The sequence below is a fragment of the Onthophagus taurus genome, chromosome 11 (assembly GCF_036711975.1).
Source record: "Onthophagus taurus isolate NC chromosome 11, IU_Otau_3.0, whole genome shotgun sequence".
Taxonomy (NCBI): domain Eukaryota; kingdom Metazoa; phylum Arthropoda; class Insecta; order Coleoptera; family Scarabaeidae; genus Onthophagus; species Onthophagus taurus.
The window spans coordinates 7,222,272-7,246,209 of record NC_091976.1 but is presented as its reverse complement, the minus strand read 5'-3'; the positions used below and the strand labels follow the sequence as shown (position 1 = coordinate 7,246,209).

The following is a 23,938-nucleotide window of genomic DNA, read 5'->3' as shown; positions in this document are numbered from 1 at the left end:
TTAACTTCTGCACAAATCACGTGTTTTTCTTGATTGACGGGAAAACCGTCTTTAGGAAATGAGTGCAACAAAATCTGGCCACGCTATCTTATAGAGAATAATTTTAGATACAATTAGTAGTAATCAGATACGCGGAGCACATTTGCGTTTACTTGTGGCAAATTTTTTTCGTTTGGGGGTGGTTAAAACCGTCTTTAGGAAATGAGTGCAACAAGATCTGGCCACGCTGTCTTATAGAGAATAATTTTAGATACAATTAGCAGTAGTCAGATACACGGAGCACATTTGTGTTTACTTGTGGCGAATTTTTCTCTTTAGGAGGTGGCTAAAAGCGTCCATAGGAAATGACTGCAAGAAAATCTGGGCACGCTATCTCATAGGGGGTAATTATAGGTATATTTTACAGTCATCAGATCCGCGGAGTACAATCTCGTTTACACGTGAGGATTTTTTTTCTTGGGGGTGGCTAAAAGCTTCTTTAGGATATGACCGCAACAAAATCTGACCACTCTATTTCAAAAGGGGTAGTTTTAGATACACTTTACAGCAGTCAGATTCGCGGAGCACAACCGGAGACAATTTTTGTCCGGTATTAAAAACCGGTATTGATGGCAAAATACCTGTATTTCGGTATTATTTTTATTTAGCGCTCTCGATGGCCGGGGCGGCCGATGTCTTCAAAAACGGCCGTGCTAGTTTGAAGTTGTGCTGGAAAATGACGTAGAGGATTCTTGTTTGTTTGTTCTACATTTTCAAATCACATTTTTTGACGTTTCATTAAAAAAATGCTAGCCGGAGGCGACTGATCGAAAATAGCCGTGTTTGTTTAAAGCTGTGCTGGAAAATGATGTTGACCAAACAGAACTTTGTTATCCATCTTATGTCCGTACTAACCTCATTTTTTCAAGTGACATTTTTTGATCAGTGTGAATACCGTCTACAAGAAATATCATTTTGCACTCTGTTGAAGATAACGAAGACTCAACCTTTGATGACGACAACTTAATGTTCGTGTTCAATAAATTTGTCATAGCTAATAGCTATAAAATACTCTCTGCATACAACTATTTTTGGATTTTTACTCCATAATGGTGCTTCAGGTCAGTTTGATTCGTGTAGTGTCCCACCAAGTATAACAGTAGTATGATAAGTCTGACAAATTACCAAGAGCCATTATGCTAAAGTTTCTTTCTTGAATCAGCACCTTTCCAGAAAATTCCAAAGCAGGATTTCGAAAGAATTCCATAGAGCTTCAGATGTTGAAATGTAATTTTATTTTTTGACGCGGCAGTGAAGTTGAACCTTTGGATCAAGTGAAAGACAACATAACAATAATGGTATCCAGACCTTTAAGTTTATTGGTACTTTGTACAGATTCCTAATATCTTTCCATTTTTTGATTATCTTCTCAGATTCTGTATCTTATGTTTTGATTATCTTTTTAATTGTTAATATATTAAGTTAATATATGTAGTTGTTAATTAGATATATCTATCTAGTGATTGTAATTTAGTGAGTAAACTTTTTTATAGTAATACCGGTATTAATACCGGTATCCCGGTTTTAAAAATTTTGAATACCGAATACCGGTATTGAGATTTTGGTCCGGTATTTCAAGTCCTAATTGCTAAGTTTGGCGTGCTGTTTTCACACCGGTTTTCCTTAGTATGAATGCCCCATAGTATAGTTTTATTTTTGATTTATTTAAGATGCTTCCAAATGATTACAAACTTTGGCAGTGAGTGTTGCATCACAAGAGTGACCATTTTTAATGGTTAAAATAATAAAAAATATTCAAGAAAATTTTGGTTACATGAACGAGATTTTTAGACGTACAGAGTTGGGTTTTTTGTTTGTTGTTGACGCAATTTTTGTGGGATAGGTTTTGGACTAGGGAGTGTCCAAAGTATGTGTTCAACGTATAGAGTAAAAAATTTACTCCATACGTTGAGATAGCGATTTTATTTTCCTTTGTTTCAACGATGGATTTTAAAGGATTTTAAATTCGTTGAAACCGGTGATTACCACGATGTTTAGTGGTTAAGACCGTTATAGGAGTAAACTTGCTTTCACATAAATTTCAAATAAGTCGTTGCGCGTTTAAAAACGTGTCTACTTTATTGGAATTATCCTATTGTTTTCGGAATTTTTATTGGAACGGGAATTTCCTAATTGCCTTGAGACGGATTTGAGGCTGGTTTTAGTACTTTATTTTGAAGAATTTTCAGGTGTATCCGGATTTAAAAAAGAACATATTCTTTTTTAAGCAGATTTTAGAGCCACAACTATCCAGTCTATTTCAGAAACGCTTTTTAATTTAAGTATACTTAAAAATGTGTACTTATCCATTTCATAAATTGAACAATATTTAGAAAGGTTATAATGAGAAGAAAGTTTGTTACTTTTTACAGCTTGAAATTGGCTGATTTATTTGTATTAGAAACTCTATTTATAAGATCATTAATAAGTAAAAATTATTTTGATAATTTGAGACATAATAATTAAATTCGTTTTTTATTTACCTTATTATTGAGGTAACAAAGATAATTATAAATTCTATTGACGAAGATCTCGTAACCCGTTAAAGGTTATCTGTCTATTTATCTCCTTATTTTTTTTTACTTTTACCAACCTATAATTTTCGGATGAAAGTCCCGTGAATAATTTTCACAACATTCTTAAAATATCAATAACACATCCGTGTGTTCCATGTGTATAAGTGTTAAGTTCATGCGTAAACAAATTCATGCAGATGTACTCGTTGCAGGAAACGTTTACTAAATCATAAAAAAGCAAACTATCCGGATTGTCTAATAATAAGTTGTTAATCATTTATCGCCGATTACGTAACGTTGGCCCGTGTCTGAACGCAAGTTCACGACATTAACATCTTCTTTCTATTGTTTCACCGCTTGTTGGAAATCCTGCACATTGCGCAACGACTCAGGGCCTTACTAATCGTATAAAAACTGCACACGAACAAATTAACACATCAGATGCGCTAAAGATGCGTTTCTTGTTGGTGTGCAGTTTACTTTTCCTTGGCTCGCTACGAGCTCAAGAGAACACAGGCGAAGAGGGTATAGTATATTTTTGAACGCTAGATAATTATCCGAATGATACTAATTTTTTTTTAGAGGAATCTAAAGATTTTCGAAAACTGCGAGATAATGGTTTATTAATATTAACAGTTTTACCAAAAACTCAAGATTTAGACAATTCCGCAGATTTGAAGAGGGTGAGAAGGTCGTCATATGGTGGTGGATATGGCGCAGCCAAAGGTTACGGAGGAGGATATGGTGGCGGTGGAGGAGGTGGCGGTGGCGGAGGTGGAGGTGGATTTGGAGGTGGATTTGGAGGAGGTGTTGGGGGAGGTGTTGGGGGAGGAAGTGGGTTTGGAAGTGGACTTATTGGAGGATTACTGGGAGGTTTAACAGGCGGTGGAAAAGGAGGTCTAAGCGGTGGGGGAGGTTTGGGCGGCGGCGGCGGCCTGGGCGTCGGCGGAGGTCTAGGCGCACATGGAGGTGGTGGATTAGGAAGTGGAGGTGGATTAGGAAGCGGAGGTGGATTAGGAAGCGGCGGTGGAGGTTTAGGCGGTCATGGAAGCGGTGGTGGATTAGGAAGTGGGGGTGGGTTAGGTAGTGGCGGTGGTCATGGAGGCGGTTTGGGCAGTGGTGGTTTTGGAGGTGCTGGAGGAAGCGGTGGTGGTCTTGGAAGTGGTGGTTATGGAGGAGGCATAGGAGGCGCTGGAGGAAGTAGTGGAGGCCTAGGAGGTCATGGGGGTGGATTGGGAAGTGGCGGCGGTTCAGGAGGTGGTGGTGATCTCGGAAGTGGGGGAAATGGTGGTTTCGGAGGAGGGCTTGGAGGATCTGGAGGTCATGGAGGAGGTTCTGGCGGTGCTGGAGGATATGGTGGAGGCATTGGTGGTGCTGGGGGAGGCGGTGGGTTAGGAAGCGGGGGTGGATTAGGAAGCGGTGGTGGCGTTGGAGGTGGGGGTAGTGGTGGTTTTGGAGGTGGCCTTGGAGGAGCTGGAGGAAGTGGTGGAGGTCATGGCGGTGGATTAGGAGGCGGTGGTGGTCTTGGAAGTGGCGGAAGTGGTGGTTTTGGAGGTGGCCTTGGAGGAAGTGGTGGAGGTCATGGTGGTGGATTAGGAAGCGGTGGTGGCCTTGGAAGTGGCGGAAGTGGTAGTTTTGGAGGAAGCTTTGGTGGAGCTGGAGGTCACGGAGGAGGTTCTGGCGGTGCTGGAGGATATGGAGGTGGCTTGGGTGGAGCTGGGGGAGGCGGCGGATTAGGTAGTGGGGGTGGATTGGGAGGTGGAGGTGGATTAGGTGGCGGTGGCGGCCATGGGGGAGGCGGAAGTGGTGGTTTTGGAGGTGGGGGTAGTGGAGGTTTCGGGGGAGGCCTTGGAGGTGCTGGAGGACATGGTGGTGGAGGCGGAGGACATGGTGGTGGAGGCGGAGGACATGGTGGTGGAGGCGGAGGAAGTGGTGGCTATGGAGGTGGTGGATGCTGCGGGGGACATAAAGGTGGATATGGGGGAGGGAAAGGAAAAGGTGGTGCTTGGGCAACATCATCGAGTTCAGCCGGAACATTGTAAGCAGTTTGATATATTTATATAACTGGAATATTTAATTTTGTTTGTTTTAGCCGGAAATAAAAGAATTGCAAGAAGAGCTTTTTTACCAGAATTGATATATGGTGGTCTTCAAATTAATGTGTATATAGCCTAGACTTTTCCAATTTAATAAAGTACTGGTATAAACCAGGAGTTAAATCTGATGCCAATTAAATCATATTAGAATAAATATCAAAACGATTCAACCAAACTCCCAAATCCTACCCAAAATTAAAGCTATTAATAGAAAGAAACATTCTTAGTTGGATCAATACATGATGTCATAATAGTTATAAAGTTTGATATACTGTATTATTTTTTTTCTTTCTTTTTCAACCGCTACTTTCAATCAATAAAACGTTATAGATTTCTTTGTAACAACAGATGTTACTGCAAATTTATAATTATTAAACATCAAGTATGGTCAGCAAATAGAGTCAGTATTATATTAATATTAAAAGAATATACGTAAGTAAAAATATACTCATGTGCATTTCAATTAATTGGTAAGTATATATAAAGTTATTTCATCCTGAGAAAAAAATGAAAAAACGTTGTCTAGAACTTTGGCTAGCTCCCATATTTTGAATAATTAAATTTTCATTGTTTTGGTTATTGTGTTAGCTCTAACATCAATAAATTTTGAATGCGTATTCTTATAAATGAGTATTGAAAATTGATGCATATAATATTCGTTTTATATGCCGTTTTATTAAAGGAGTGCTATTAAAACGAAATCGTTAATAACGTTGCAACAACTTATTGCAAAAAAAGGTTTTGCTGTTTATTTTAGGTTATGTTATATAAATGTAAATTACAACTATATAATGTATAATTAATGTAATAAAAATATAATTTATCAAAACAACAAATACGAGTGAGATATGGCATCGTATGCGAAAAAGAATTCAAAAACAAAATGACTCGGTAATGCGGTACTATTATGATAAGTATACACTTTGCGAAGCATCACATTTAAATACTAATGAGATAAACGAGGGTTTTCAATCAAAAATAAATTTCAAGGCAACGGAGACGGATTATTAAGCCAACAAACTATAAATTAAAACCTTCCGATAGCAAACTTAGATAAACACCTACAAAATATAATGAAATTAGAAATTAATAAAAATATAATGCTAAATTCATTACGACATTAAATTTGGTAGTTCGAGCTTTCAGCCCAAATGATGAGTGATAACTTCAGAACAAGTTTTACAGGTTTCTGAAAATTCATAACATAATACGGTATAAAACATTGTTTAAACTTAAATGTGGAGATATCGGAGATATTATTATTATGTGAATTATACAGGGTGTCACACAAAAAACGCCCCAAGCTGTAACTCTGTCATTTACATTCCGATTTTCATGAGCGGGGCATCAAATGAAATGGTTTCATGAATACTATTCATGCTACAAATAAATTTTTTCCAAGGCGATCTTCAATTTTAAGCGATTATTAACTTTTGCTTTACAAATTGCTCTATATATTTTTCTTTACGTCATTGGATAGAGATTGTTTTTCTGAATGCACTGATGTACAATACATCTATTTTGACTATAATTTTAGCAGAGAAAAGACACCTGTATATAGAGATTGTCAAACAAGAATGCCGCAAGGTGTAATTCTGTCATTTACATTCCGATTTTCATCTTTTTCCAACGCCATCTTCAATTTCAAGCGATTAACAACTTTTGATTTTCAAATTGCTCGGTATGTTTTTCATCACGTTATTGGATAGAGATTTTTTTTCTGAACCCATTGATATACAATAGATTAACATTAATTGTAATTTTAGCAGAGAAAAACAATCAAAACATTTTCCGAACATTGTCTCTAGTGTGCCATAGAAAAAAATAACGGGCAAAACTGATAACAGTCATTAAATGTTATTTCAATGCCCGAAGCAGTTGTAAATAATACTTATAAGTTGTTTTTTTTTTATTTTTTCCCATGGCACACTGCAGTATACCACAAGTAGCTTTAAGAGAATGTTCGGAAACTATTTTAATGTTTTTCTCTACTACAATTATAATTAATGTTGATGTATTGTACATTCATGGATTCAGAAAAAAAATCTCTATCCAATAACGTGAAGAAAAACTTACCGAGCAATTTGAAAATCAAAAGTTGATAATCGTTTTTAATTGAAGATGGCGTTGGAAAAAGTTTATTTGTAGCATGAATCATAGTATTCAGCAAACCTTTTCATTTGATACCTCGCTCATGAAAATTGGAATGTAAATGACAAAATTACAGCTTGCGGCACTTTTGTGTGACAACCTGTATCTACAGGTGTCTTTTCTCTGCTAAACTTAAATTCAAAATGGATGTATTGTACATCAATGGATTTAGAAGAACAATCTCTATCAATATTGATATCCTAGATTTAGGGAATGGACTTTGTTGCCATATGGCTACATATGTTGATAAACCGACAAGAATAGGTCATAATTCCACGCTCCTCGATATCATTGCTGTTTCTGAGTGCGTTTCGATCATGGATTCACAGGTGATTGATGTTCACGAACTTTCGGATCACTGCCTGACGTTTTGTGAATTAAAATTGAAGGCTGAGGTGCAACTTGGGAAGCCAGTGTCGTTTCGTTCGTATAGACTCTTCGACTATGAATTATTTTCTCGGGATTTAGCCAACATTGATTGGCATTTAGTATTTCACATGGATAGTGTGGATGATATGGTCGATTTCCTAAGCTGTAATATCTCCAATCTTTTCGATATACATGCGCCAATTTGTACAATTATTCCTAGACAGTCTAGTCCGTGGATTACCAATAATGTAAAATTGATGATGTCGTTGCGTGACAAAGCTTTAAATAAATTTAAACACACTAATCATGTAGCTCACTGGGACTATTATAAGCAATTGCGGAATTATACGACTAATGCAATTAAGTGTGAAAAAAGAGCTTACTTAACTGAGCAAATGAGAACTGGGAGCACTCAAAATTTGTGGAGGGAGCTGCGCAAGTTGAATATTTACAATAAAAAAAACCCTGCCTACCGACGAGTCTGAGAGATGTTGAAGCTTTGAATAGGTACTTTTCTTCGATTTCGGGACGATCAATATTATCTTGACGAAGATGTCGAGTCAAGTGGTGGGGATTGATGGTATAAGCCTTAGGATGTTGGGTTTCTGTTGTCCACACATAACTCCCTACCTCCTGCATGTAATTAACTTTTGTTTAGAGTTTGGTGTCTTTCCTGAGAAATGGAAATCTGCCAAAGTTGTTCCTATACCTAAGTCATCGACTGCTTCTTCCTTCTCGGATGTGAGGCCAATTAGTATCTTAAGTACTTTGTCGGGAATTTTGGAAAGGGTCGTTGCGGAACAAATACGTGAGCACTTGGAACGGTTTCATATTCTGCCCTCCATCCAATCAGGATTTAGGCCTGGGTATAGTTGTGCAACCGCACTTTCGACAATTATTGATGATGTTATGTCTGCAACGGACAATGGCGCGGCTACTGTTTTGGTTTTACTTGACTTCTCTAAAGCGTTTGACACTATTAATCATCAACTTCTCTTAGCAATTCTTCATTATATTGGGTTCAATAATACAGCCTTAAATTTTTTTAATAATTATCTGTGCGGGAGAAGTCAGTATGTGGTTATTGATAATGATGTGTCGGATCCTGCCGTATTGAGGTCTGGTGTGCCGCAGGGCTCTACATTGGGTCCTCTTTTGTTCACTATCTATACGTCTCAAATGTTGATCTTTGTCCGCTTTTGCTCAAAATTTCATATCTATGCGGATGACACACAACTTTACCACAGCTTCAGCTCAAATAATGTGCTAGAGTCTGTTGCAGATGTAAACAATGATCTAGATAAATTTTTAAATATTACTAAGAAACATGGTCTTTTGTTAAATGGGAATAAATCGGTCTATATGGTGTTCGGGGGTAGGGAATCCAAAGCGCTTGTCAGCAGTATGGTCCATATCTTTATAGATGGAATTGAATTGGAGAGGAAGGTCTGTGTCAAGGATCTTGGTCTTTACATTGACGACAGCTTAAGGTTTACACGTAACACAAGTGAACTGATCAGGCGTGCTTACGCAAAATTGAAAATGCTGTTTGCTCATAGGCAAGTCTTGAACGCCGATATTAAAAAGAATCTTTGCGAGTCTGTAATTTTATCCAACTTTACATACTGTGACACAATTTACGGCCACTGCCTGTTGACTGATGATGCGCGACGTATTCACGTAGTTCAGAATTCTTGTATTCGTTTTATATTTGGTATACGCCGACGTCAGAGAGTATCGTATAAGCTGGGGGAGTTGAAGTGGCTGAGTATGTCAAGTCGTCGTCGGTTACATTTTGGTTGTTTTCTTTATAAAGTTGTGTCAAGTAAACTACCACCTTACCTCACCAACAAAATTACTTACAGAACGGACATTCATAATATTAATGTACGGCGTAAGGACCTCATTGACATTCCTCGTCACCGTACCCAATTGTTCAAGAGGTCTTTTAGTTATAACGCGGCATGTATTTTGAATAAGTACAGTCTGCTTTTTGCTCAACCATCGTTTCGCACTTTTAAAGAGTCTCTGCTTCTTAAATTGCTTAATGACTAGCGCGTCGTTCTACCTTCAACTCGAATTAGTGTATATATATATATATTTTCTTTTTAGTTTGTTAGGGACATTTATTAATTTTTATTTGTTTAGGCTCCTCATTTTTTATATTTTTTTCGTTTTTTACTTATCGGCCACGATAATTGTTTCAGGTTGAATTTAATTTTGATTTGTTATTACTTTATTTTGTTTTTTTTATATATTTCTTTTTTTTGTGTATGGGATTTCCAGGAAGACCAGGACGCCATAATTTGGCTTACTGATGGAAATACCCTTTGGCAAACTCTATACTTAGTTATTTTAATGTATTACCTATATTGTATTGTTATGCCAATAAACTATTATTATTATTATGTATTCCAATTATCATACTGCTATTAGCGCTGTTAAACCATAAACTACAAAACTACAAAACATTCCTATAAGGCCAATAATAAGTTCTGTAGATTCAAGTACATGTAAAACATAAAAATTCCTTGTCAATTACTTTAAACACCATATATCCTTCCAACCTTTGAAAAATTAAATACTATCACTTTGCCAAAAGATAATAAAATCTTCTCTTTTGATATTACAAACCTCTATACGGGTATACCTGTAAAAGAGACCCTCGCCTTAATTCAGGATATCCTTGATCAAAAAATAAAGGATAAACATGAAAAAACGAACGTCATGAAAATATTTAAAATATGCTAAAAAATAAACTAAATATATAAAATATATTAATTGTCAATATATAGAGATAATAAAAAGGTTTGTTAAACTGTTAAAACATATCACGCATAATTTTAATAAAATCCAAATGTATATAATTTGTTTAGACACCAGATGCAGAAGATAAATCGAATGAAAAGGAAGTTTCGTATAAAATGTTCAAGAAAAATTACCTTAAAGTTCCATAATTTACAATTCAATTAAGACAGAAAAATAGCAGTAGTCAAGATAACCAACCGTTTCAGATTTCAAAAATTAATCATTGTCTTAATAAAATATCTGAAACAATTGATTGCCATAGTTACGCATGTCTATTATTATTTTTTTTAAGGTATCTTTTCTCAAAAACTTTCTTATGTAGCTAATATTAAATTTGACTGTATTAAATTCAGAAAATATTCCTCTTCCGTATTCCGCAACAAGAATGGGGAATTGCTATTTGAAAACAATATCGGTGACGTCATAATTCGTTCAAAAATGCGCAACAGACCAAATTAATAATAGAGGAAAACGTTTAAGTTTTCATTTAAATAAAAAATCATTTTATAATTGTAAAAATAAAAAGATTTTGATATGTTGGACTTTAGTAACTCTACTATTATCACAATTTTCCCTTTTTATTCTACGCTTTATTTAAACATTAATTTGAATATTTATATTTTATTGTTCATCTACGTTTAAAGGAAATTATAATTCATTAATGTATAATAAGAAAAAAATACCTACAATTTAAATGAGTTAAAGAATAGTACACCCAATTAAAATAAACATTTTAAATCATGTTTTATAACAACGTTTTTCTTATCGTCACTACATAATTAACCATTTACTTTTTTTTTGTTATGCTTTAAAAATATACCTATAGTTGAGGTATTTGAATACGTTTATTTTAGTTTAGTTTCAGGTTACATGGTCACTAATTTTTATATGTATTGTCACTACATATAAAATTTACATAACCTGTTTTTAAATCTTGTCTTTATCCTCATCGTCTACCTACTGCTTTTAAAACGTTTTCTGTGCTTCTTCGAACCTAAAGCTTCAAGTTAAATTTAAGAAAACTAAGTAGATATAAAGTATGATGAAAGACGGAGTTATTTGTTTACCAAATGATAACCAATTGAAACTAATTAAGGAGGAATTGGGCGAGACTAGCGAAAGACTCAAAAATCGTATTCAATTAATTAACGAATGGTTAAAATATCAAAATCATTTACCAAACGAAATTGGTAAGTATTTGTTTTTATTTTGAATTAATCGTTTCAAGCATAAATTGTAGATGAAAAACTACTTGAAAATTTTATTCGTTTATGCAAATTCGACGTCGGAAAAATCAAGAAAAAATTAGACCTCTATTTTATTTCGAGAGAAAAGTTTAAATTGTTTTATGAAAATCGCGAAATGCCAAGAGAATATTTACAAAAATTTTATATTTCAAAGTAAGATTTTTACTAATCAGAGTTACCTGTTTAAATTAATAATATTTTTGAAGATTTATGTGTTATTTGCCAAGCTTAACGGAAAATGGTTACAGAATGGTTTTAGTTCAGCCCAAAGATATCGAAGATTTAAATTTTAATTCAGTTTTAAAATACGGAACGATTTTATGTAAATCTTTAATTATTATTAACATTAATAAAAATATTTTTTTATAGTCGACTATTTATTACACGAAGATTTAAGTTCTGGCGTGGTAATAATCTACGATTTTAAAAACGTAACCGCTTCCTTAATGGCTAAAGTAGACTTAATTGCTATGCATAATTACATTAAAATGTACGTTGATGTTTTACCATTTCGGATAAGAAGCATTCATATCTTAAATCTCCACCCAATAGCAATGCCAGCGGTCATTATTTTAAAAGCAATTTTAGCTCAAAAATTAAAAGAAAGAGTGAGTTTTTATTTTTAAATAGAATAACTTAATATAAAATTGTATTAATTAGCTTATGGTACACAAGAATTTTGAAGATTTCTACAAAGAAATCCCTAAAAATCTCCTTCCGGTTGAAATAGGAGGTACAAATAGCACGCTGGAGGAATTATCTGCAAATTGGGAGATTTTGATCACCGAAAACTCGAAATTAAAGACAAAATTGGATGCAATTAAGTTATGTGGGCTCGTTCCAAACCGAGAAAACTATTTCAAATCGTACGAGTACGGTATTGATGGTAGCTTCCGACAATTAGAAATTGATTAAAAACAGAAATGTATAGTAAAAACTGAAATTTTGATTTATTTAATACTTGTTAGTGTGTTGTCATTTTTTTTTATTATATTATATTAAAAACGTTTAAGACAAGATAATAAAATGATCTCTCCCTCAAATCGGCACACTTCAGCATATGATCCAATTTTCCACATCTCTATTTCTATTCTCCAACCCCTTCTTCTTTGTAGTTCCTCTGTTGAATATTTATTTATTTATTTACAATTTATGGGTACAGAAACAGGACAAACCCAAATGATCTGTACCACAAAAAAAATTTACAATAAAAAAAAGAATACGTGTACCAACGAAAAATGTATAAACCAAAAAATAAAAATTATCTAAATTAAGGCGAGCAATAAAAATAAAATTAAACATGAAATGAAACTTAAACTAAAAATATCGGAAATCAAATATTAATATATATACAGTAAAGCTTCGCTAATTCGAACACCCCCAAATCCGAATTCCCTTGTAATCCGAACAAAATTAGAAAACGTGAAATTTGCATTATGTCCCTTGCAATCCGAATTGCTAGAAGATTCGCTAATCGGAATTAACGGTCTTTTTGTGTGGCCGTTTAAACAAGTTGGAACACGTTTAGTTTTATAGTTTATAGTTACTTGTTTACGTTATACTAACCCAATTGTACTCCACTTATCCAACCTATGGATCAAAATGCAATTCGTTTAACGAAAGTGTATTACCGGAAAAGTCTCTTAGAACATGTTCTATCTATAAAGGAAGACGATATTTCCAAAGCACTGAAGAATATTTCTATTAAGGATGCTGTGTTCATGCTTGCCAATGCTTGGGACAAACTATCGGCTAATTTAATAGCAATTAAAAGTAAAACATGAGAATGCTATTAAAAGCTTCATGTATTCAATGGGCGGAGGAGAATGCAGTCGATTTAAACACCGTAACAACCCTTAGAATTCTACGGCAACGCGCCATGAAATTTAAACAAGATGCAGTCTTGACAAACAAAGTTGTTGATTTTTTTAAATAAACTGTATAAAACATGTATTGCATATATTATCTACTACAATAAATCTATAAATAAGTATTTATAAGACTTTTTTTGATAATATTTAAATATGACTTCAATAATCCGCATGCTTCCATAATCTGAATTGAGCTGGTTTTAATTGATTCGGATTAGCGAAGTTTTACTGTATACAAAAAAAGATAAAATAAAATAAAACAATAATAATAATACAATAAAGCAAAAAAGCCAAAAAGTAAAGTAAAGTAAAACAATACCCAACAGTAATTAGGCATTGTTTCATTTAACAGTAACGGCGAAATTAAACATTACACAAAAACAGAACCAACGAGCTAGCAAAACGTAGGAGGCAATTCGTTGACTGCATTAAAAAGTAAGCGCCTAAACGTAAATGAATGCTGAAACAAATCAATATTGAGCTTATCGGTCTGGCGAGCCATTCGCAACATAGGAGAGTTTCGAAAAGCATTGGTGCGCGGAATAGGGGTACAGAACAAGAAATTAAATCGAAGAAGACGGGGAGGTACATGAATATTGACCGAATTCAAAAGAACTGTGGAATCACACATATTGTCCCAGTAAACAAGAAACATCTGTGAAACATTTCAATTTTAACGTACAATGAATTAAATGAATCATTTTACAACTACGTTTCATATACGTAACAGATACGATTGTTACGAAACGTATCTAAAGATATGTATCAAATACATTTCAGTAGGAATATTTATGAAATATCATTAAAATATGTAGCAGAAACATTTCATTTGAAACATTTCTCTACAAATGTGTCTGAAACATGTCTCAATATCTTCATCAGCGCCTGTGAACGTATGCGCATGTTCCAGGACGCGGTGACTCATCAGCGTCTTGTCACGACTTGTTCTATTGTGTGTTTTGTTCTGTTCAGTGCTGTTCTCAGTTCCTTCGAATCGTTTTCTATATATCTGTTCTGTGGCTCGAATATTGGTTTAGAATGGTGCAGGTAAGTTTTATATAAGTTTTTTTATATATCACCACTAGGTTTAGTTATTTTTAAATTTATCTAAAAACATTCTTGTTTAAAATGCTGACTTAAATCTTGTGATTGAATTTAACCGAAAAATATTATATTGACATAAAGTTATTCCTTAACCAACACAATTTATTCGCTGCGACGGCGATTGTTACGATTGATAATGTTGTCGCCAAGTCGACACGGCGGCAAATGAACATGCACAAACGTGCCCAAACCGACTTTTTCAACTGTCAGGTGACAACGACAAAAACCGTGGGTGTAGCGATACTTTCGCGTCGGTCTGGGTATGTTCATTTGCCGCGGCTTCGTGTTGACCTGGCGACAACGTCATGCGAAACAATCGCCGTTACAGCGAATAAATCGCGTTGGTTAAGGAGGAGTTTAAAACTTTTTCCATGACCCAATTCTAATTTAAACATACATTTTAGTGGCAGTTAGGAAGAGCTTCTATTTAACTGATAAAGAATATGAAGTGGTAGTAAGCAATTGGTTACGACAAGCGAATTTACGTTATAATAGGCGAAATAAGGAAACTGCAGATGAGATAATAAAGAATATTGTTATTTTCTTTTAGTATTCTTTCTTTCGTTTACTCGTCGCAATACTGAAAACGTAGTGCAAGAATCGCATCTCAAATATGAAACAAATTTAAAAATTTTGTGTTGCCATTTCTCCATATATGTATATTTTATGTAGTTTTGTACTTTTATGTTTTAGTTTTATGTAGGTTATTTAAATTTTAGTTTCTACTGCTCGAGTAGACGATCACCACGTCTCCGACGAACTAAAATTCGCGCATCACCGGTGCTCAATTCGAATCTTGATTCGTCGGAAAACAAAATGTCCCTCTACTCGGCAACCCACTAATGCCTAGCGTTGACCCACTCGTGACGTATGCTGCGGTGCTCGGATGTTACTGGAATCCGCTGTTTCGCACGACGCACGCGCAGTCCACTATCTACCAAACGCCGCCGTACAGTTCGCGTAGTGAGTGCGCCTTCCCCTGCCGGTGGCCAAACAGCTCCAAGTTGCCTTGAGGAGGACTCACACGACGCTAAAGCGCTGAGCACAAGAGCGCGATCCTCGTGTGCTGGGGTCACGCATGGCCCTCCCGGCCGAGGCTGAAGGTACCTATGTCCTACCTCAGACCATTCTCGCCATGCCCGTTGCACTGCCGATAACGACCGGCCGAGACGACGCGCAACTTCACGGAACCATACACCCTCAATGTGCATACCCTCAAACATTCCTCGCTCAAACTCGCTTAAGTAACGCGATCGTCCATCCATTGCGCACAGAGTACGATAACAATGTGGTTCCTCACACCACACTAAAAACGACCGGTATTTTCCATCCACTTCGGTCTCCATAGCGACGGAATGTTCCACTTGGAAGAGCGGCTCAGTCAACAATGCCGCGACGGAACAACTCGAAACTCGATGAATAAACTCGTCTACAGTAAATCTTTGTGCTCCACAAATATCATGGATTTATCTTCACGCGTTCAGATTATATAGGGTGTGCTCGTGAATTATGTCCAACAGTGTAATTCAGTCTTGGCCAAAGCGTATTTTCTTCCAAAAATCCATAAGGAAGATAACCCTTTAAGACCTATTATTTCTTCTGTGGGCACCCCTTCCTATGAATTGTCTGGTTACATGGCAAACATACTAAGCTTAGCTTTTAACGACAGAACTGATTATAATATCAAAAACACTTTTCAATTTGTTAACGATTATAACGGTTACAAGCTGCCACGGGATTACATATTGATTTCTTGACGTTATCAGCTTATTTACGGTGATTCCTTTGGACTTGGTCAATAAAATTATAGAGGAAAAATGGGATTTGGTAGCGGACCAGTGTGGTTGGGATAAGGACACGTTTTTGTTGGGTTTGAGGTTAATCTTTGAAGCTTCAGTCTTTACTTTTAATGGAACAATCTACCGTCAAATTGAAGGAACCCCTATGGGCTCCAAAATCTCTCCGATACTGGCTCTGATAGTGATGGACCACGTCATTGATAACATTTTAAAGAAAAATAACATAAACTTCAGAATTAATTTCATCAAAAAATATGTAGACGATCTAATTTTGGGTGTCCACAAAGACGATGCAGGAGCAATTTTAAATCAATTTAACAGTTTCCACCCTAGCATACAATTCACACTTGATCACGAAGTCGACGGGGGGTTACCCTTTTTTGACACTAAAGTCATCAGAAACTTGGGTAACTCCATCGTTTTTGATTGGTATAGAAAGCCTACTTATTCTGGGAGATATTTAAACTTTCATTCTAACCACACTTTTGGCCACAAGATAGCAACAGTTTTGACAATGAAACATAGAATAACACATATTAGTGATCCGATGTTCCTTGATAAAAATTGAGATTTTTAAGCAATGCCTTTGTTAATAATGGGTATCCCCAAAACTTGTTAATAAATTGTTATTCTCTACCAACATCTTAAATACAACAACAAACACAACTGAACAGATTGTTAAATATCGTAAAATTCCTTACGTAAATGAACTTACGGGTAAAATTAAAAAAGTCGTTAAGAATATCAAAGTTGTGGATTGTTACGATAATAAATTACAAAAATATTTCACTAAAGTCAAGGACAGCGCTGATCCACTATTAAAATCAGGTGTTATCTATTGCATTTCGTGTGGGGAATGCAATGGCAAATACATTGGGCAAACCAATCAGTGGCTAAAAAGTAGGATTTCGAAACACAAAAGCGATTGCAGGTTATTAAAAACCTCCTGTGCTCTGTCACAACATACCACAGACACAGGACATAAATTTGACTTTGATAATGTCAAAGTTTTGGATGTTGAAAAGAACTATCATAACAGAAACCTCTTAGAAGTTCTTTACATTAACTACACTGATGACTCAATTAACTTCAAAACGGATACACAATCCTTAAGCAACATTTATGCTTACATCATTTCTAATGACAAAAGCAAGAATAGGCTGGCCCCCTAGACATTTTGTTTTTCCGTTTACATAAAATTTTCCTACATTTAATGTTTAACTTTTCAACAAATTAATATTTTAAAATTGTTATTTAATTTAAACAATCTAAATTTGTGTGCAGATTGTGAATTTGTATCGCTGGGGTTACTTGAAATTTAGTTATGTTAACTTTTATCATCAATTTAAATTTTTAAATTTTGAATTTCAATTACAGTTTTCTCTTTATATTTTAATGCACGCGCTGGGCGTATTGTTCCAGTTTTGTTCAAATAAAACTAGAATTTCAGAACCAAAAAAAAAAAGAAAAAACGAAAGTAAAATTTTAACGTGTATCTCGTTCGTCTCAATGATTTTAACTTTTAATTCCAAGTTTTAATTTAATTAAACGTAATAATATCTATGTAATGTGTTCAATAATGTTTTTGGTTTATCCACTTCATAAACAAGTAAGTTTTTCAACTTATTTTGTAAAATTTCTACCATTTTAAGAAATTTTTTTTTCTCTTTAACAGCAAATGTAATTCGCTCTGATGAAGGTTGTAATTCGACAACCGAAATATATTAGAAAATTGTAAAAAGTTGTTCCTGTGCTTATTTGACCGTTCACCCCGAATAGATCGTTTTAAATTGAGTCTGGTATAAACCAGTTTCTCTAAAACCTTACCAAACACAGACAATATAGATATTGGGCGATAGTTAGATATAAGGTTACGACTACCGGATTTGAAAACGGGCAAAATATATGCACGTTTCCAAAAGGCAGGAAACGTACCTTCATTTACAGATTTGTTAAATAAGATGGAAAGTGGTAGAGAAAGAGATTCAAAACATGATTTTATTAGGATAGGAGGAATACCATCAGTGCCTGGACCCTTATTTATGTTTAAAGCAATAAGTGCTTCCTCAATCTCAGGCCGCTCAAAGCGCATCGGACCCAAACGTGTAGTATCATTAAGGTCAGCATTAGCAGAGTGAAGTGAATTAATTGAATTAACAGAGGGAGGGACATACATCGAAGAGAAATATGTTGCGAATAGCGAGCAGACACCCTTACCGTCCTCGGCAACAGCCCCATTTAATATCATAAGTGTAGGAATTGTATCCGCACCTTTCTTGTTTTTAATATAAGACCAAAAGTATTTAGGATTAGCTTTAATACTGCTCTCGACACCACCAACATACTTCCCATAGTCGCGCCGAATGAGAAACTTGAAACGCCCTCGTAATAATGAAAAATTCAAATAATCTATTTGTTTTCCATACCGTTTCCACTTAACATGAGCCCTTCGCTTTTCTTTGATCACTCTGATAGTATCTCGCGAAAACCACAACGGAAAACCATTAGTGAATTTGCGCTTGATCGGAGTAAATTTTTGAATGGCAAAATTTAAATGGTAATAAAAGAAATCAACAGCAGGGTCTACTTCACGAGTATTTAGCTCTGTATCCCAGTTAATAGTAGACAGGTACAAATCAATGTCAGAGAAATTAGCACGTCTGAAGTTAAACACGTTAGAAGATTCAGTGGGAAGACGGTGTGGCATTTCAAACGAGTAAAACAATTCTAAAGTGTTGTGAGCACTATCTTCAGGGATTAGAGGATGAGTGCTTAATGAAATAGAAGATATATTAGAAAAATTAGCAAAAATTAAGTCGAAAGTGTTCTGAAAGGCATTCCTGTGAAAATTGAATTGGTTGAGACCACATAAGGCGAGGGCATCCAGAAACTCACTCGAACGAGCAGAAGAAGTGGAGGCATCGGTTGCAAGATCGGTCGACCACCGAATTTCAGCTAGGTTAAAATCGCCACAAATCAAGAATTTGTCGTTAGGATGGTCTTCAATGATTAAATTAATTTCATTAATAAAATTAAGCAATGCATTTTGATCAGAAGGAGGAATATAAACGCAGCAAATGTGTAAAGTAATAGAACCGGTCCGTAGAGTAACACACACTGCCTCAAGGTCCACAAATCATGTTGATTGCGGAAGGACAGACAGGGAAGATGCTACTCAATCAAAACGCCACCACCACGTTTATAATATTATATCAGCACAATATCCTATGCTGATTAAGAAGTAAAGTTGGAAAAATCCATTTTATATATTACATTTATATGTAAATAAGGTTTAAATAAAATTTTTTTTTTGTACTTTCACTGGTTTATTTTGTTATATTTTTGTCTGACTAGTTTCGCCCTAAGGGCATTCTCAGAGACTCTTCAAAAATATCGATATTTAACATTAGCAAATTTATCAAACATTATTCAATTAATGCATCGTAAAAAAGTATAGATTAACTTACAAAAGTACTTACTTATTTAAAATTTAATATACAACCAAATCTTGAAAAACATTGCAGTTTGTTCAATAAAACATCTTGATAAATAATATTTAATTCCAAAATTACATGAAAAATTCTTTAAAAATCTTAAACAGTTGATATAATATTCCTTTCTTTCTTGTTATTCATACTGTCCCACCCCAGTGTTAGCTAAGGTTAAGTGTTTTTAAATATGAATTACTTTATTTTGGAAAGATATGTATATGTATATTATAAAAAATTGATACATGTGTACGTGACGAGTAATAAATTTTGAATGAATAAATAATCTATGACAATAAACAAGTTGTATATTATCTTGGAGTTCGGATAGTCACTTGATCTTATAAAAAATAATGTAGAGGTTGACCTAAACCGCTACATAGGGTGATTAATAAAGTCTTGCGAAACCTTAGAGAAATGCGGGTGTTCCATTTAAAACAACAAAGTTGTGGTTCTCTAAACATTACATAAATTAATCGCTTCTGGTAAACACCTTGTATAATAACATCCAATAGTATTAGCGGTATTGGAAAGACACAAGCTTTGTTCATCGACATGCCAAATTGCAATCTACAATATTTAATAATAATGCTTATAACGAATTTTAAGTGATCTAATGAATTTTAAACATTTTCACAAAATAATTAATAACTTGGCAACCTTACATTCAAAATTTGAAAACAAGATATACAGCTGTAGCATTTAAGATAGTTAATCAGCATATGTTAACAAATACATAGAGTTCCATCTTTGTATATAGATAGAGTTGGGTTGCTCTAGCACGTGCTGCCTCTAACAGCAAACGAGAAAAACATCATTTATGAATGAATTGAATAAAATTGGAATACCAACTTGTAGTAGAAGTTGCATACTCAGAATAAAAGATTAATTGAATTTATGTGATTGAACACGAAATTGTTTAACATATAAAATATTTAATTACATTAAACATTACATCTAAATATTTTAAAAAATATCTGTCCTTCTTTTATAACAGAGAACCAAAAATTGATTTGCTAATGAAATAAATCAATTAGGACTTTTCTCTTTTAAAATGAAAGAAAAACAAATACTTATTTTCGATTAAAATTGTAGTAGAACTACAAAAGGTGAGTTTTGATTTTTGTTCGTCCTATTGCAAACTTAATTTCAGACGTAGTAGCGCCGAGCGTTCTTTTGAGCAATCATATAATTTGAGCACTATCAAACGAGCAGGTAGTATAAACTAAGTATTTTTTCAACTACTCGAGTTTGGATAAATGACTTCACGTAACAACACAAATTCGTTCTTTATTATTTCGTCGTCGAGAATTCTTTGGTTAAAATACAAATACGAAAATTACGCGGTGTCTTTCATATAACTTTTTGTTTAAAAACAAGTTATAGTCCTTTGAAATTAAGGGAAAAAATCTAAAATTCCCAAAAATTATTTTATTTTTCACTATTTAAATCAAGTTTTAGTAAAACAGAAAAATGTAGACGTATTAAAAAGTTCTAATGCAAAGTATTATGGGGTTGATTTTTTCAGCCTCTTGTAATAACATTTTCTGGTTATAAAAATCGTCAAACAGTGTCATTTTATTAAACAACAGTTACCTGCCAAATTTCTATCTTATAAATTCCTCCATAGTGGATTTATTAAATAAAAAGCATTTTTTCCCATAACTTTAGAGTGCTGTATCTCGGTGGGGAAGGGGTTCTCAACAAAAAGTTATATAAAAGACCCTCCTTAATTTTTGCTGAAAAATCACTCCTTGAAATCCTTCGCATTAATTTAGAAACACCTGTATATTAATGAACTTTTTTAAGGTTGACTTTATTGTGTTGACTGAAAATAATGAAAATCATGAATACAGAATAACAAAAAACAACACATTCTGCTAACTACTTATAATTGTAAATTACAAATTACTTATGTTGTAAAATAGTAACTTTATTTTAATTATGCATGGAAAAATTGCTGAAAAAACTAAAATGAATTTTGTTTATGGAGCAGTCAGAGATATTAATGTTGCCCAAAATTTATTCGAACCAAGATTTCTAGACAGAAACATCCAATCTTCAATAGAGAAAAAGGCGGTACAAGAAATTCAATGTTTGAGCTGCTCTTCGTAATAATCCATATATTTCTTCTCGAGTAATTTCTTATGACTTTGCTGTATACCAACGCAGTGTACTTAGATTTTTACATTGCAATAAATTTCACCCGTACGCTCTTTGTATCAAGAGCATCAGGAGAATGATATCCAAAAGCCAATTTCATTTTGTCATTGAATACAAGTATGCTTTATTGGTTACTAGAAAATTCTTATTGGTTACGTGAAATGAATTACTAACGACATTGGGCAGTTAATATATTGTGTGAGATTAAAGGCAACTTTTCAATTGGCCCTTTCTTAGAAAAAACATGTACCCCTTGAAAAGCATACTTAACAATTGAAAAATATTGATGGCGCTTCTATAATGCAATAAAAATCGTTTAGAATACTTTCCTCCTTTATACGATGAAAGTTTTACCTGAAACTTTTTTGATAAAATTGATGTTTTATGAGTTATTAGGTAGTCTCAATTTGAATGCCTTACTCGGTATATTAAATATAGTCTTTTAAACAAACTTCTTAAAAAGATACTAACTACTTAAAAAAATTTGGCGTCTGCAAATCGGTATCTACCGACGAATAGTCTCCAACAATTCGGTATTATTTTCGAAGGACACATTATCGATTCTTTTCTATGCAAGAAATACTAAAATATATGCAACTTATTTTACGATTGTCGTAGTAATACGTTTGGGCGCGTATAGTAAAATTTAAATTTTTATGAATGGCGACACGTAAGTTTCAATCTAGGCATCACGACCACGAACTAAATTCTTTGGATAACTATGTAACAAACCGCCCTGTATATTAAATTGCGTTTTGTATAATTAATTTGCTTAAGTCAGCTCTATTCTATTATATTTAGTCAGCTCTCTAACGCCTCAGCGCGTGAGGCGTTGATGCGCAACCGAGTTCGACTCGGGGAGTCGAGTACCAACTACCAAGGTATATATAGGGTCATCCACGACGACCGTCCATTAGAACTTTAAAGGATTCTGGCCAAAACCCCACTCAGTTCACTTTCTTTATATCTGTGTTTATTTTTGAATATATGTTTATACAATTTATTTTCGGAGAAATAGACAGCAGTTATTCCAAATTTATCTAAATTTTTTGCAAGAGTATTAGTTAAGGAAGGTTGATAAGGTAAGCTGATGTAAAAAACTGTTTAAGCTTGGTACGTGTGTAAATTATATTGTTAGTGTATGAGTTATGGAGTTTAAAATAGATGTTTTGCATTTCAGTTAAAGAAAAGTGGTTATTGAGACCTATTTTTACAATTTTCTTAATTTCTGAGATAATATTTTCTGAATTGAGGAGAATATTATAAAGTCTGTTGAAGAAAAATTTAAGCCTGCATGTTTATGCTGATTACATGTAGAGGAGTGTTTTGGAATGATATTATCTGTACTTGTAGGTTTTCTATAGACGTTAAAAATCAAATGTTGATTAATGTTATCCGTAGTAATTTGTAGGTCTAAAAAATTTAAAGTAAGATTTTCTTCCTTTTCTATGGTGAAAGCTAAATTGTTTATGTTATTGAAGATATTAAAAAGTGCATGTAATTTCGCTAGATTTCCATTAAAACAATAAATATGTGGAATCTACATATCTGGAATAAAAGGCAATGTCGATGTCGTTAATAAAAAGTTTATATTTATCAGAAAACAACTCAGATTCAAAAAAGTTGACATAAATGTCAGAAAGTATTCCCGAAATGGGAGAACCCAATGGGAGTTCATCACTCATAGTGTAAAATTTATCATTGAAGGAGAAGAAATTTTGTTTGCATACTAAACCAAGCAATTCCAAGAAGCAATCAATTTCCAAAATATTAAAGCCAGTGAGATCTTGAGTATCAATGAGATGTTTTCTTATTATAAGAATGGTTTGGTGTATTGGGATATTAGCGTAGAGGTTTTTTTATATCAAACAAAAGAAGTGTGCTATTTTTATGTAGTTGGAGTTTATGGATGAGACTAGAAGAGTTACTAACAGTATTACTACTGTTACTGTACTAGATTCAGAAAAAAATTCTCTTTCATACTCCGTAATAAAAATGGGGGATTACGATTTGAAAAAATATCGATGACGTCATAAGTCGTTTATAAAGGCGGAAAAAATTTAAAGTCTACACTAAAAAAATGATTTAGGGATTTTTTCATAAACCGTTTAGAATGATTTTATCGTCTACTCTTAACCTATACGCATAAACTTGGGGATTTATTCCTCATGACAAATAATTACTAATAGGTGAAAAAAATTTTAGTAAAAGTTTTTTAATTTCCTAGATATCCGACATATGCGGCGACATCTAGATAATATGTTTCGCGGAAGATGGATAGGTCGAG

At 34.2% G+C, this 23,938-nt stretch overlaps 2 protein-coding genes across 3 annotated transcripts; both read left to right on the top strand.

Moving 5' to 3' along the window:
* Nucleotides 1-2,956: 2,956 nt before the first annotated feature.
* LOC111413422 (uncharacterized) lies at nt 2,957-4,779 on the top strand. Its single transcript, XM_071200279.1, has 3 exons — nt 2,957-3,080; nt 3,138-4,593; nt 4,648-4,779. Exons 1-3 carry the CDS (start codon nt 3,008-3,010, stop codon nt 4,655-4,657), a joined length of 1,539 nt encoding a protein of 512 aa, XP_071056380.1. The 5' UTR covers nt 2,957-3,007; the 3' UTR covers nt 4,658-4,779.
* A 6,116-nt stretch (nt 4,780-10,895) lies between these two features.
* Nucleotides 10,896-12,269, top strand: LOC111413429 (alpha-tocopherol transfer protein-like). 2 transcript variants are annotated; one of them, XM_071200152.1, is made up of 5 exons: nt 10,896-11,169; nt 11,220-11,379; nt 11,433-11,548; nt 11,596-11,834; nt 11,887-12,269. In XM_071200152.1, the coding sequence occupies exons 1-5, from the start codon at nt 11,019-11,021 to the stop codon at nt 12,139-12,141; spliced, it is 921 nt and encodes a 306-aa protein (XP_071056253.1). In that variant the 5' UTR covers nt 10,896-11,018; the 3' UTR covers nt 12,142-12,269. The 2 variants fall into 2 exon arrangements, with proteins under 2 accessions (XP_071056253.1, XP_071056254.1); XM_071200153.1 differs by having other exon boundaries at nt 10,934-11,169; nt 11,475-11,548.
* The last annotated feature ends 11,669 nt before the right edge of the window (nt 12,270-23,938 follow it).